Source organism: Mytilus edulis, chromosome 9 (assembly GCF_963676685.1).
Source record: "Mytilus edulis chromosome 9, xbMytEdul2.2, whole genome shotgun sequence".
Lineage (NCBI taxonomy): Eukaryota > Metazoa > Mollusca > Bivalvia > Mytilida > Mytilidae > Mytilus > Mytilus edulis.
The window spans coordinates 85,299,280-85,312,119 of record NC_092352.1 but is presented as its reverse complement, the minus strand read 5'-3'; the positions used below and the strand labels follow the sequence as shown (position 1 = coordinate 85,312,119).

The window sequence follows — 12,840 nt, the reverse complement described above, 5'->3', positions numbered from 1 at the left end:
CTCAACAAAATGTTCTGAAACTTATACACAATGTTTATTACATGTACCACCAAACACAGATCAAGTTTGAATTTGGTTGGTGTCACTTTCAAATTTCTTGAGTTATGCCCCTTCATAAGTGAGAAATTGTCTAATTTCCTGTTTGGCACACCCAATATACAGAAACAAATGGTATTAAAATCATATAAAACAAGTGACCGTTGTAAAATAATGTAAATCCAATTCTTGGACTAATAAATATATCTTCTGCATATGCATCATCTGTTCCTTACAAAAGTTTGGTATGTGAGAAGTTCATACTGCTTAATGTCTCTATTCTGTGGTTTAGTTTTTTAGTTTACTTTCCATTATAAATTAGTTTTGTCATAAATTAGGCTGTTAGTGTTCTCAATTGAATTCTTTTTCATGTTAAGGCCTTTTATGGCCAACTATTATGTATGGGTTTTTCTCATTGATGAAGGACAAAAAGTTGCCTATAATTGCTTCATTCACTTCATTTAAACTCTGATGAATAGTTGTCTCATTTGAAATCATACCCTAATTTTATAGTAGAAAAAAACACTTATAGTCTATCAAGCTACTTCACCAAGCACCTGTCATTTAGGCCTAAGATTAAAGACTAACAGCTTTGAGGTGATTCAAGGTGTTCCTGTATTAAAACATATCACTTGCTTATTGGAACAGTTAATTAAAACGAAACTCTGCAAATTCTGCATTTCATTTTAGTACAAACAGTATCTAACATTTTATCATCCAGAAAAGAAAACATATTTCAGCAATCAATCAATCAAAACCACTATTAACATATAAAACTAAGAATTCATGTACTTATGTTCTTTTCTTTTATTATATTACATAAAAGTTATTCATTACATAAACATATAAAATATTTAAATGCACTGACCACAAATATCACAGCAAAAGCTTTGTAAAAGTACTTATTTAAGAACATAAATTCATCCTATAGTCGCCATCACGTAAAATTGGCACCATGTTTTTTGTCAAAATTTTCTTAAATATCGACCGCGTTTACTAAAGATGATGTTTTTCATTTAGCGGAACTAAAATCCTGTCCAAATATCCACAACTGTCCTACCTTTTATTGTGTTTGCACTGTATAATCCTGACCTTCACATAATTCAAGTTTAGTTTGTATAGTGAAATCCGACATTGTTATTACCAGAAGTGTTGTCGTGGAGTTCCACTTGCTCTCCATTTTCTTGTGTCTCTCAGAGCTTTTCATCATCTTTATGTAAAAAGCGCGGGAAATTGTATCATAAATGACAATAATATTACGGGAGAGTAACGAATGTTATGGAAAAAGGGATCCTCATAGAAACCAAGATGACGGTTTTACAATGTAAATAATCTTAAAAATTTTTTTTTTTTTTTTTGGACAAAAAACATGGTGCCAATTTTACGTGACGGCGACTATAATCAATTAACAATTTTAAAAAGTCTCATTTTTGTATATTGAATTAATATAAATACCACAGTCACAGTTTTTATAATAATATTAGTCCAGAAAACTGGATTTCAAATAAAAACTTTTTGTTTTGTAATCTTTTTTTACTTGTTTAAAAATATTGCAATATACCATCTTTTCCATAAAACATTGATAACCATATCGAAACATTATCACAGAATTGTTTTTTCATTGATATCAGTCTATATATAACCTAAGGGTACCCAAATTGCACCGAGTACCCAAATTGCACCTATTTAGAAAAAATTGCAACAGAAATCTTACAAGATTTCCTAGAGACTAAACAATTTGTACTTTTATGATTTGATACTATGCACGTCTTTCAACATAGGTAAACATATTTAAATATACACAAAACGTTTGCAGTCTTTATCAGCAGATGGACTGTTTACTGAAAAAGCAAAATATACGAAAACGTCACCATGCGACGTCATCAAAACGTCATCTTTTTAAAATTAGCAAATACAATATATTATAAGTATCCATTTCATAAAATATGAGGAGTAAGCATGGACTAATATCCAATTGTTCAAAATATTTGAAGAAATTAAACAAAAGCTCGGTTATTAGACTTTTGACGATGTGAATTTAAGCATGGATGCAATTTGGGTACTCCTCATTACAGAATCATGGATAGTTTGGAGGTTGATTCAAACCCATTTTTTTATGACTAAATATGGATTAAAAATCAAATTGGTGTACCTATACAATAAAGAAGGATAGGGCTACAAAATAAACCCAGTATGGACATTTTTTTCTTGATCATAAAACAACGTAGGTGAAAAAACTGTCAAAATAGGTGCAATTTGGGTACCGTCACGTTAAGGATATTAAAACAGTTACATTAAAATTTTAAAATAACATTATAATTTTAAATAGACAATTGTGTTTGTAAACAAAACTGTAAAATGACAAGCTGTAAAAATGTCATATTGTTGGACTAAACATCACATTTGCTTAGAATATAAATATCAAAATAACAGGTGTATAACTCAAAAGTTCCTGAAGAAGAAACTATTAAATGTTGACTCAAAAGTGTCAAACTGATTTTAAACAGTTGGAGATTCACATAAAAGTTTACAGGGACAATGATAGACACCAATAACAAAAGACAGCATAAGATATCCCAATAATATCCATAGCTTTTCCAAATATTTAAGATACTGGATTAAGGACATTTTTGGCAGCGATACCCTTAAAAAATTACAATGTTTCAACATAACAAATAGATTATAATGTTATGCTACACTCTGTACAAGTCTATTTTGTCCTTGTGAACTACCAGCCCTCCTGGATGGTGTGTATGACTTTCTACCAAGCACTGGACTCCCTAATGATACCAAGGACTCTAATGCTTTTATTGCTTTCTTTGATTCTCTGAAAACAGATAAAACATGTCTTGTTTACTCATGTTTTTCATCAATTTATATAATCAGTACTTATACGATACTGTCAAAATTAATAGTTTGAAAAAAGTTGTGTAAAAAAAATAATCTTGGGGGGGGGGGGGGGGGGGGGGGGGTCATTTTAAAATATTCTTATCTATCCCTTTGATAACCTTGCAGACATAAATCATTTTTGTGTACCATTTACTTGAAAAGAACATTGATTACGGGTGAAAACAAATTTTCTGATATCTACCATTCTAACAGAAATACACCAGTTATCAACCTACCTTTTAAAATAAATCTTATATGTTATTAGGCAAAAAAAAATATATGTCTGTTTAAGGTTACACCATCAAAATAAATAGGATAGGTAGGTCGGTTTTCAATTTTATTATTTTTTTCCATTTTATTTTTAGCGCCATGATTTTGAGTTGTGTGGTCTGTCTTGCAGTGGTCCCAGTTGTCCATGGGCCAGGTTTACCCGTATTTTTAATGATTGTGGATTATTTCCCTTTGATATTGATTGGAAAAAAAATGGCTGCAAAATGTCTATTTCATCACACGAGTTGCGAATTTCCTTAAAACAGGCTATCATATTTATGATTATGAACATTGGGATGTATCAGGCAACACTATCTTCACTTTTAACACGAGTTCAGTTTATTTTTCACTTTATGACGGAAATAAAATGGCTTAGGGTAGGCACTCAATATAGGGTCAGTCAATAACCGTAAACGGACATAAAAATTTTTTTTGGTCTTATGCATGAAATGCTACAAAGATGTCAACAATGTATTTTGATATTGAAAAAAGGTAGCCTATTGCAATTTTCCATTTCGTAATCTAATGCGTTCTGGGTAACATTTTCACAGCGTACACAAAATGTTGTGATTGGTTTAAAACTTTTAAACAATGGAAATTCAACCAATGGCATAACAGTATTTTCATTTTGGTGTATGAAAAATGAGATTACAACATAATCCTTTAGATTCTGAAAAGGGGAATAACTCCTGCCTGAAAAGGTTGATTTTTTTTAGGAATTGACTATTGAAATGTTTTTGTTACCTTGACAATGGTCCTTCAGCTCTTTCTCTTTCTCTTAAAGCTCTCATAACTCTCTTGTCAATAAGTTTTAATGTCACAAACGTCCTCACAACCTGAAATTAAAATCAATAAAGACAATTTATTACCTAGTTATCTTTATTGGAACTTTTCACTTGAAATGGAATATTGGTATTTAAAAGATCAAGGTAGCAATTAAAAATATCAGAAACTAAATTTGCTCACAAACTTATTAAAATTTGAAGTTAAGAAAATTGTATCTCTTTGGCAAAAATGGCTGTATTTACATCAATTTTTACTCATTATAGAAATACCAATTGAACTTGAAAGAAAAGTTTAATTTTCATGTATCAAGGTTCTGACAGACTTTGAATGTTTTCAATTGTTCTTGTATGTCTGGAGTGAATTTTGTACTGTAAACCTTTTCATGTTTTCAAAAGTGTAGAGATGAATCTTAATATTTCATTTATTTAACATCTAATTCTATACCCAAGAAACTTTAACCTTGTGCAAAACATTCTGAGTGTAATACTTCTTATAGAGTACGACCTGCTTGATGTAAAATTTAAACAAGAATGTGTCCTCAGTACACGAATGCCCCACTCGCACTATCATTTTCCATGTTCAGTGGACCGTGAAATTGGGGTAAAAACTCTAATTTGGCATCAAAAACTACCTTGACCAAAAACTTTAACCTGGAGCAGGACAGACGCACGGACGAACGGACGCACAGACCAGAAAACATAATGCCCCTATACTATCGTAGGTGGGGCATTAAAACAACAACGTGAAATTGGATCTAGTATACAGCTACATGGCAAATTCAGTAAATGACATTTACCTCTATAGTTTAAGTATCTACAAATCTCTTACCATTAATCTAACATAGTCACTGGAGTCTAATTCTAACATTTCTAACAGGATTCTTATAATTCTTTCATTTTTCATTCCAAGTGTACCCTGAAAAACACAATTAAAAATTTACACCCAAATTTAATCATCTCATGCTTTCCCTAGAGGGAATAAATAAATATTGTAATAACTTGTGTTCTTACTCCATTTTTTTACTTCTGCAAAATACTGAACTACAACTATTTTTTTTATCTACATGTAAAGAATTGAACTGTTTTTATATTCAAACTTCTTAAACAATATTTTATTTGCCTCTCTACTTGAACTTTAAATGATCTGCACAAGAGAACTGTTAATATGAAAAGATATTTCCAATCAGTTCTGTAGGCATTCCTTCCATATCAATCCATGTTGAATCCAATATCCAAAACATTAAAACATAAAGATTAAAAGTGACTCAATGTTTATAAATTTTATAAATAGTTATAAGAAAACCCACCACAGATATAACTGCTTGGCTCCTTGTGTCTTCATCTGGATCTTCTAGATTCCTATGATAAAAAGAACAACGAATTATATAAAAAAAAGAAATACAGTAGTGTTTGAAATCAAAAAAAAAAATAGCTATTAAAATTGATAAATACTTTTGACTTGGGAGTAGGTAAAAGATGATGTACTCATTTATTTTCAAGTTGGTTGTAAGGACAAAGTTATAAGGAAAAATTACTTGTGAGATAATGTTACGTCATGCATAGCTCCATTGATAACATTGGTGTCAAACTATAAAACTGTGTTTGAAACAAGTTATTAATTGGTTGCATGACAAAAGCATACATATAAAAATTATTAGAGGTACTGTGAGCACAACTCACAAAATAAAACTGTCCCTAAATATACTTACTTTTCCGTTTTCTCACAAGCCTTTGAAAACATGCCCAATGCTGCCAAAGCTTTAGCTGATGATAATCTTACATCCTGTTAATGAAAAATTTTTGTGCAATTAAAAAATATCTGAGTTTATTTAAATTTTGTATATTTATATCTTGATGTAACTAGAGGCTCTCAAGAGCCTGTGTCGCTCACCTTGGTGCATATTAAACAATGGACACAGATAAATTCATGACAAAATTGTGTTTTGGTGATCGTGATGTGTTTGAAGATCTTACTTTACTGAACATTCTTGTGCTACAATTATCTCTATCTATAATGAACTTGGCCCAGTAATTACAGTGGAAAATATTTCCTAAAAAATTACAAAAATTTACAAAAATTTATGAAACTTGTTAAAAAATTACTATAAAGGGCAATAACTCCTTAAGGGGTCAACTGACAATTTTGGTCATGTTGAATTATTTGTAGATCTTACTTTGCTGAACATTATTGCTGTTTACAGTTGGTTGGTTGGCAGGGTCAAGCCACACATTTTTTAAACTAAGATACCCCAATGATGATTGTGGCCAAGTTTGGTTAAAAAGATTTTTGTAAAAGTTTATTGACAACGGACGCCGGATGACGGATGCCAAGTGATGAGAAAAGCTCACTTGACCTTTCAGATCAGGTGAGCTAAAAAAGGAAGATAATTGAGATCTCAGAAAATATTTGTGCTCATGTGCCTGTCCAAAGTTAAGAACCTTTCCGACAGTTGTATTAAGATATGTCTAAATGTTTTTGTCATTCAATGACAGATTTTTGTTTTCTGTTCGACCAAATCTTATTAATTATGCAAGTCTTATATCAGGAATTTTGACGAGAGATGAAGGATAAACTTACAACAGTTGGGTCATCCCACAGCCTTCGTTCCAGTATACTGTATACATCTTCTTCTTTTGTTTCAGCAAAAACATGAATCTGCCCTATTTACAAAAAACAAATATTTGTAAGTTTCATACAAAATTTACTTTGGTCAACACTTTTACCCCAATAAAGTTACAAAAAGAAGTATTCAATTCTTAAATATAATATAGAACTCAAATAATAATGAGTTATTCAGAATCTACTGTACAAACATACCTAACGTAATTAGAAGTTCTGCAGCCAGACAGCGATGTTTCCAGACAGACGATTTACTTAACATCTTAAGTGTACTCTGGACTATATCATTGTCTGTTACATTCAACTGCTTCACTAAAATCTCTAATGACTGAAAATAAAGTATATAAATCAGACCATTTGTTTTGATGTTTGAATAATTTTTTTCATCTTAAATATTTTTATAGCTTTCTATGCGGTATTGGTTTAGCTAAAATTGAGAATGGAAATGGGGAATGTGCCAAAGAGACAACAACCCGACCATAGAAAAAAACAACAGCAGAAGGTCACCAACAGGTCTTCAATGTAGCGAGAAATTCCCTCACCCGGAGGCGTCCTTCAGCTGGCCCCTAAACAAATATATACTAGTTCAGTGATAATGAACGCCATACTAATTTCCAAATTGTACACAAGAAACTAAAATTAAAATGATACAAGACTAACAAAGGCTCTTTGTTTATAACCATACAGTGACCTACAGTTACTAACTTCTATGTGAATTGGTCTCTATTGGAAAGTCGTCTTATTGGCAATTATACCACAACTTTGATATGGATAAAAACAAGAGGCTCTCAAGAGCCTGAATCGCTCACCTGGTAAACAATGCCTTCGGCCATGTTTTTTGACGAAATAGAAAATAAAACACAAACTTTATTTTATACACCCTACTGATCATTCAAATGAAGTTTGGTTGAATTTGGTTGAGTAGTTTTAGAGGAGAAGATTTTTTAAAGTTAGCAAATATGATGAACAAATTGTGAAAAATTGTCATTAAAGGACAATAACCCCTTAAGGGGTCAATTGACAATTTTGGTCATATTAACTTATTTGTAGATCTTACTTTGCTGATCATTTTTGCTGTTTACCGTTTATCTTTATCTATAATAATATTCAAGATAATGACCAAAAACTGAAAAATTTCCTTAAAATTACCAATTAAGTGGCAGCAACCCAACAATGGGTTGTTTGATTCATCTGAAAATTTCAGGGCTGATAGATCTTGACCTAATGAACATTTTTACCCCATGTCAGATTTGCTCTAAATGCTTCCGTTTTTGAGATATAAGCCAAAAACTGCATTTGACCCCTATGTTCTATTTTAAGTAACGGCGGCCATGTTTTTTGACGGATCAAAAATCGAAGCACACACTTTGTGCAGGATAATCTAAGGAACAATCATTTTAAGTTTCATTCAAATCCATTCAGTAGTTTCAGAGGAGAAGATGTTTGAAAAATTGTTAACGACGACCACAGACGACGACGACGACGGACGCCAAGTGATGAGAAAAGCTCACATGGCCTTTTAGGCCAGGTGAGCTAAAAACAAGGTGAACAGTTCTTCAGTGAAAGATATAACATGTTACCTTGCCTTGAAGGGAAGTAATCTTGCTCTTGTAAAAATAACACTTGGCCAATTTATTGCTATGCCATATCAAAAATTGCTAATATCTTTATCAAATAAGTGATAATATGAATAGTATTTAAATTCTTTATGGCCTAAGCTTTTACTATATCATAACCTACAAACCTTTGCTTTGACATGTGTATCATTACTGAACTCTAATGACTGTTTCAGTTTAAATCTGGCATTTTCATCTGACACACAGAGTCTTCCCAATAAAACAGAGGCTTCAAATGAGATCTGATCGTCTGGGTCGGGATTACAGCAGAAATGACTCAGCACTTTCACAAGCTCTGGGAATGTATTGATTGACTACAATAAAATTTAATTCACATAAAGCATGCTCTTTAAGGTAAATACAGTAAAATATGACAACAGAATAAAGATAAACTTACTCCACAATTAAAATTAATCACATTTGTTTAAAATAAAACAACAACAAAAGGAGAAGGTATATTTAGACAATTTTTGGCTCCACCTGATGTTTGTGTTGTGTTCTTTGACCTATGACCTATAACCTATTTATATTTACCTTATTAACATACTGGACATTTTTACCATCTATCATGGTACTGATTAAGTCTAGTCTGACCTCAGTGTTATGTGCTATGACCTATGACCTCTAACCTATTTACCTTATTAACGTACTGTACATTTTTACCATCAATCATGGTACTGATTAAGTCTAGTCTGACCTCTGTGTTACCTATCACAAGGTATTTAAGAATGACTTGTATAACTTCATCTTCCCACCATCCTGAAGAGTAACAAATATATATATATGTTAATTTTTTTGTTCTGTAAGGAACTGGCAGGTCATTTGCAGTCTATGTTAAATTTATTAACATCTGTTCTAAACTGATATTAATAGGCTATTCCACTGGGCTATTCAATGCTTAAGATATAGTATAGATATTTGTATAGATATTTGTCTTTATTGTAATATGTGTTTTGAAAAAAGATATAAAGGGGCAAAAGTCTAGAACAGTTAAAGTGATGCCACCAAAGTTCATATTTGATTTGTGATATGTGTTTATAAACATTGTATTTATAAACATTGTGTTTATAAACATTGACACATTCCCCATTTCCTTTCTCAATTTTATATAAGTTTCATAACATTTGGTTGTGGCAAACTAAAGTTAGAGAACAGAAACTAAAAATTCAGCAATTTTTCCACTTATAAAGGGCATTCAAACTTGATCTGTGTTATGTGGTAATAAGCAATGTGTATAAGTTTCGTAACATTTGGTTGAGGCAAACTTAAGTTAGAGAACAGAAACCAACTTTGAGACAAACGTACGTATGTACAGACAGACAAGGGAAAACTTAATTTCTCCTTTGCTATGGCGGGGGTATAAAAAGTTCAATCCAGTTGAACCTTCCAATATGTAGAACCAGCTGATTAACCTACCGACAAGTATAAGAGATTTAGCAGCTTCATATCTAACTCTCTGTTCTTCATCTAATTTCATTCTTTCTTTCAAAGCGTATATCACAGTAGCATCTCCACATCTCAGTAAACCTAGATGCTACAAATATAAACAAAACAAATCCACGTAATTTTGACTTATTGATGGGTGTTTAGCTCTAACTGCAAATCATGTAAAGCAAATAATTTTAGAAAGCTATTCATCTTTGCAACTGTGATAAATGGTTTTGGCTATTATTTTAGGTCTCTTTTGGTAATAGAGCTCTTCATGTGTTTCATAAATAATTGGTTTTCAAGTGTTTTGCATTAAGCTTCCAGGAAGAAGGCAAAGCCTAATAAGGCTTTGGATGCATAAAATTTATAGTGTTGTTCTCTAAGCATAGTACAAGCACAAACTTGATATAATTTGACAGTAAACAGATACAAGGTGGTCAATGTCATCACAAAAAACACAGTTTCACATTTTGCCATGTCTGGGCATATCATAGCTGACTATGACTTCACTTGTTCTTGATTTATTATAAATGGTTTTATCTAATACCAAATTAATGTCTCTAGTTCACCCATAAACTCTTTAACACAGAAATTATAATAATGCCTTGAGTTGCTGTCTCATAAGCATAAACCCAAATCTCAATTTCTAAAGGACAAATGTCTGAAGTTTGTAATAAACTGTAAGTGTGATGAGAAGTATATTAATATATATAAAGACTAAGTACTAAACTATTATTTATTCAAGAATCTAAAAGTATATGCATTTATTTACAATATGGCAACTGGGGACTTATACAACTTAAATTAAAAACCAATAATGTATAATGTTCTATCTCCATATGCAAATATCCATATGATATAAATCTTGAAACTTGGAATTGAGATAATTTTTCATAGATCGACTAAAAATTCTTTATCGAAATAGCCAAATACAGACGCTTGCAGCTGTAGCCCCAAGTTGAAATAATGAGAAGGATAAAAATCAATTCACTCCTTGCTGTCAGTACAAATTTTAATTGTTCAAAGTAGAGGTCATTTGAATTTGAGCTTGTCTAAGTACATCTGGAGAGGTATGAATATATTTGGTATAACAATCTGAGGTCCCAAAGTTTGAATAAGATGATCTTCCAGTCGTGCTTTGTGTGCAGTAGTTGCAGCACCACTTCTGAATGAATGACCATTATACTTTTCGCTGGATAATCCTAATTTGTCTAATGTACATTTTACATGAGAAATGAAAAAATTTCTTGACAATGGATCACCTTTATTAGTTATAAAAAAGGACTCAGAATTGCTAAAAATACTCATTCTGAATATGGTAACCTTTAGTTGATTACATGCATGTCATTTGTAGATATTTGTTTCATAGGCAATCATACCACATCACCTTATTTCTATATAAACAAGACATATCCTAACTATTGATGGGATCTATATCTACAGTTATAAGATCCTTACTTTTGTAGCATCAACTCTTTCATCTGTTCTTTCAGAAGTTAGATTGTTGTGAACGATGGTCTGAAAAACAATATCATTATTATAACCAAAATTATATCTGTGTTAACAAGTTTCTTTAGCATGCAATCATTTCATTTTTTGTTTGTTTTTGTAATTTAGTGCTAAAACTACAGCGTAGGAAGGAACTCAAGTAAAGCCTATGTCAAATCACCGGGAGAAAGATTTATTTCTCAAATATACAATGCTGATCTGAATATGTAATTACACTTGTTGAATTATATCTTGTTATATTCATATTGTCTTGAAGATGCCTCACTAAGTGGTCAAACATGTCAATCACAATAAAGTGGTATCAACAAATAGAAGTTTTTAACGACCTTGACTGACTATACAGCCCTAGCAGGGTCGGCAAAAATGGAATCAAGGATGATGATGTCTTTCTATAGTTTGTATTTATGAAGTTTGCAGACTTTTGGACTCCATCCTGATCATTCTTTCAACTTGTACCCCCAGAAGGTGTTGGTTCACTTGACTCATTCACTTGTATTATGTTTACCTTTACTCTTTCCCATTTCAAACCAGCATACTCCTGGCTCTTTGGCTTCAGTTTATTCCAACTACTTGCTGTAAAACAAAAAAATCTTCAGTAACATATATATTCAGATTATGAGATCTACCCTACAAAAAAAAAAAACACGTTTTTCCTTTCTTTAGGAATTATAAGCAATCATATCAGTTTCTATTTCTGGACCTGCAATGTGTACAACTTTAAATTACTTTTATGAAAAAAGAGACAAGCTTTAAAATTATGGCAATTAAGTTGAATCAATGAATCATTTACAGGCAAAAATAACCAGCAAGAGCAAAAATTTGGAATTTAAGACAACCCTATAATTGTGTCATCAGTGTATGACATGCACTAAGATTGCAAATTCTTGATGGATTTTCCGTAATCCTTTGATCACTAACAAATTCAATATGAATAGTTAAAACAATGAAAAGTAATAAACAAAATTCAACCACACTCTATAATAATGAAATTTAAAATCTTCTGAAATATGGAACATGTATAACAGAGGCAGAAGACATGAAAATAACCAAAAGACAAACAACACTGAGGCTCCCACAGGGTACCCCCTCAGGTCGCAAGGTTGCTTTTAAATTCGTCGCAAGGTCGTTTATAAGGGAAATGTACAGGTCCCAGGTCGTTTTTCCCAACACAGAGGACGGAAGTCGGTCGGATCATTTTTTCCTAATTTTACAGGTCGCAGGTCGTTTTTAGAAGGCCCTCAGGTCGGAAGTTGCCTCTAAAAAGCCCAGAGGTCACAGGTCGTTTTTGACCCTGCAGGAGCCTCAACACTATACAAAACAGAACATAGAAGCTAAAGACTTAAAAATAAGTTAGTTAATAATTAATTTCTTACGCTTATATATTCTAGCTGAGATTTTGTTGTTGTTATTTAGTTAATGATGCAAGCAATTAAATGTAAACAACCATATACCAATAAAAAAGGAAATAAGGTAAAAATCAGTTAAGACAGCAACCTAACAGCACAAAATAGCTCCCACTGATATAGATTTCAACAATGATGAAGGGTTTATATATATATGGAAGTTTTTAACGACCTTGACTGGCTATACAGCCCTTGCATGGTCGGTTGAAGGGTTTACGCTGTACAGCAAGCTCTAAACCCTAGCATTCAGGTAAAGCATGTATTTTAGCAAAAAAGGAAGAATT

At 31.9% G+C, this 12,840-nt stretch overlaps 1 protein-coding gene across 7 annotated transcripts in view; it reads right to left on the bottom strand.

Annotated features, from left to right (window-relative positions):
* Positions 1-831: 831 nt before the first annotated feature.
* The window catches only part of LOC139489238 (uncharacterized), a 37,931-nt gene continuing 25,922 nt past the window's right edge, over positions 832-12,840 (bottom strand). For 5 of the 7 annotated variants that reach the window (XM_071275462.1, XM_071275466.1, XM_071275465.1 and 2 more), the window contains 13 exons: positions 11,659-11,726; positions 11,103-11,162; positions 9,633-9,750; positions 8,914-8,975; positions 8,751-8,810; positions 8,345-8,530; positions 6,799-6,928; positions 6,559-6,641; positions 5,690-5,763; positions 5,288-5,339; positions 4,810-4,896; positions 3,940-4,031; positions 2,582-2,863 (listed from right to left, as the gene is read on the bottom strand). In XM_071275462.1, the coding sequence (XP_071131563.1) occupies positions 2,725-2,863; positions 3,940-4,031; positions 4,810-4,896; positions 5,288-5,339; positions 5,690-5,763; positions 6,559-6,641; positions 6,799-6,928; positions 8,345-8,530; positions 8,751-8,810; positions 8,914-8,975; positions 9,633-9,750; positions 11,103-11,162; positions 11,659-11,726 (1,211 nt within the window). In that variant the 3' untranslated portion in view covers positions 2,582-2,724. Of the gene's footprint in view, positions 1,088-1,357; positions 1,669-2,329; positions 2,864-3,939; positions 4,032-4,809; positions 4,897-5,287; positions 5,340-5,689; positions 5,764-6,558; positions 6,642-6,798; positions 6,929-8,344; positions 8,531-8,750; positions 8,811-8,853; positions 8,976-9,632; positions 9,751-11,102; positions 11,163-11,658; positions 11,727-12,840 lie in introns of those variants that run through there. The other 2 variants (XM_071275469.1, XM_071275463.1) reach the window with 1 other exon arrangement.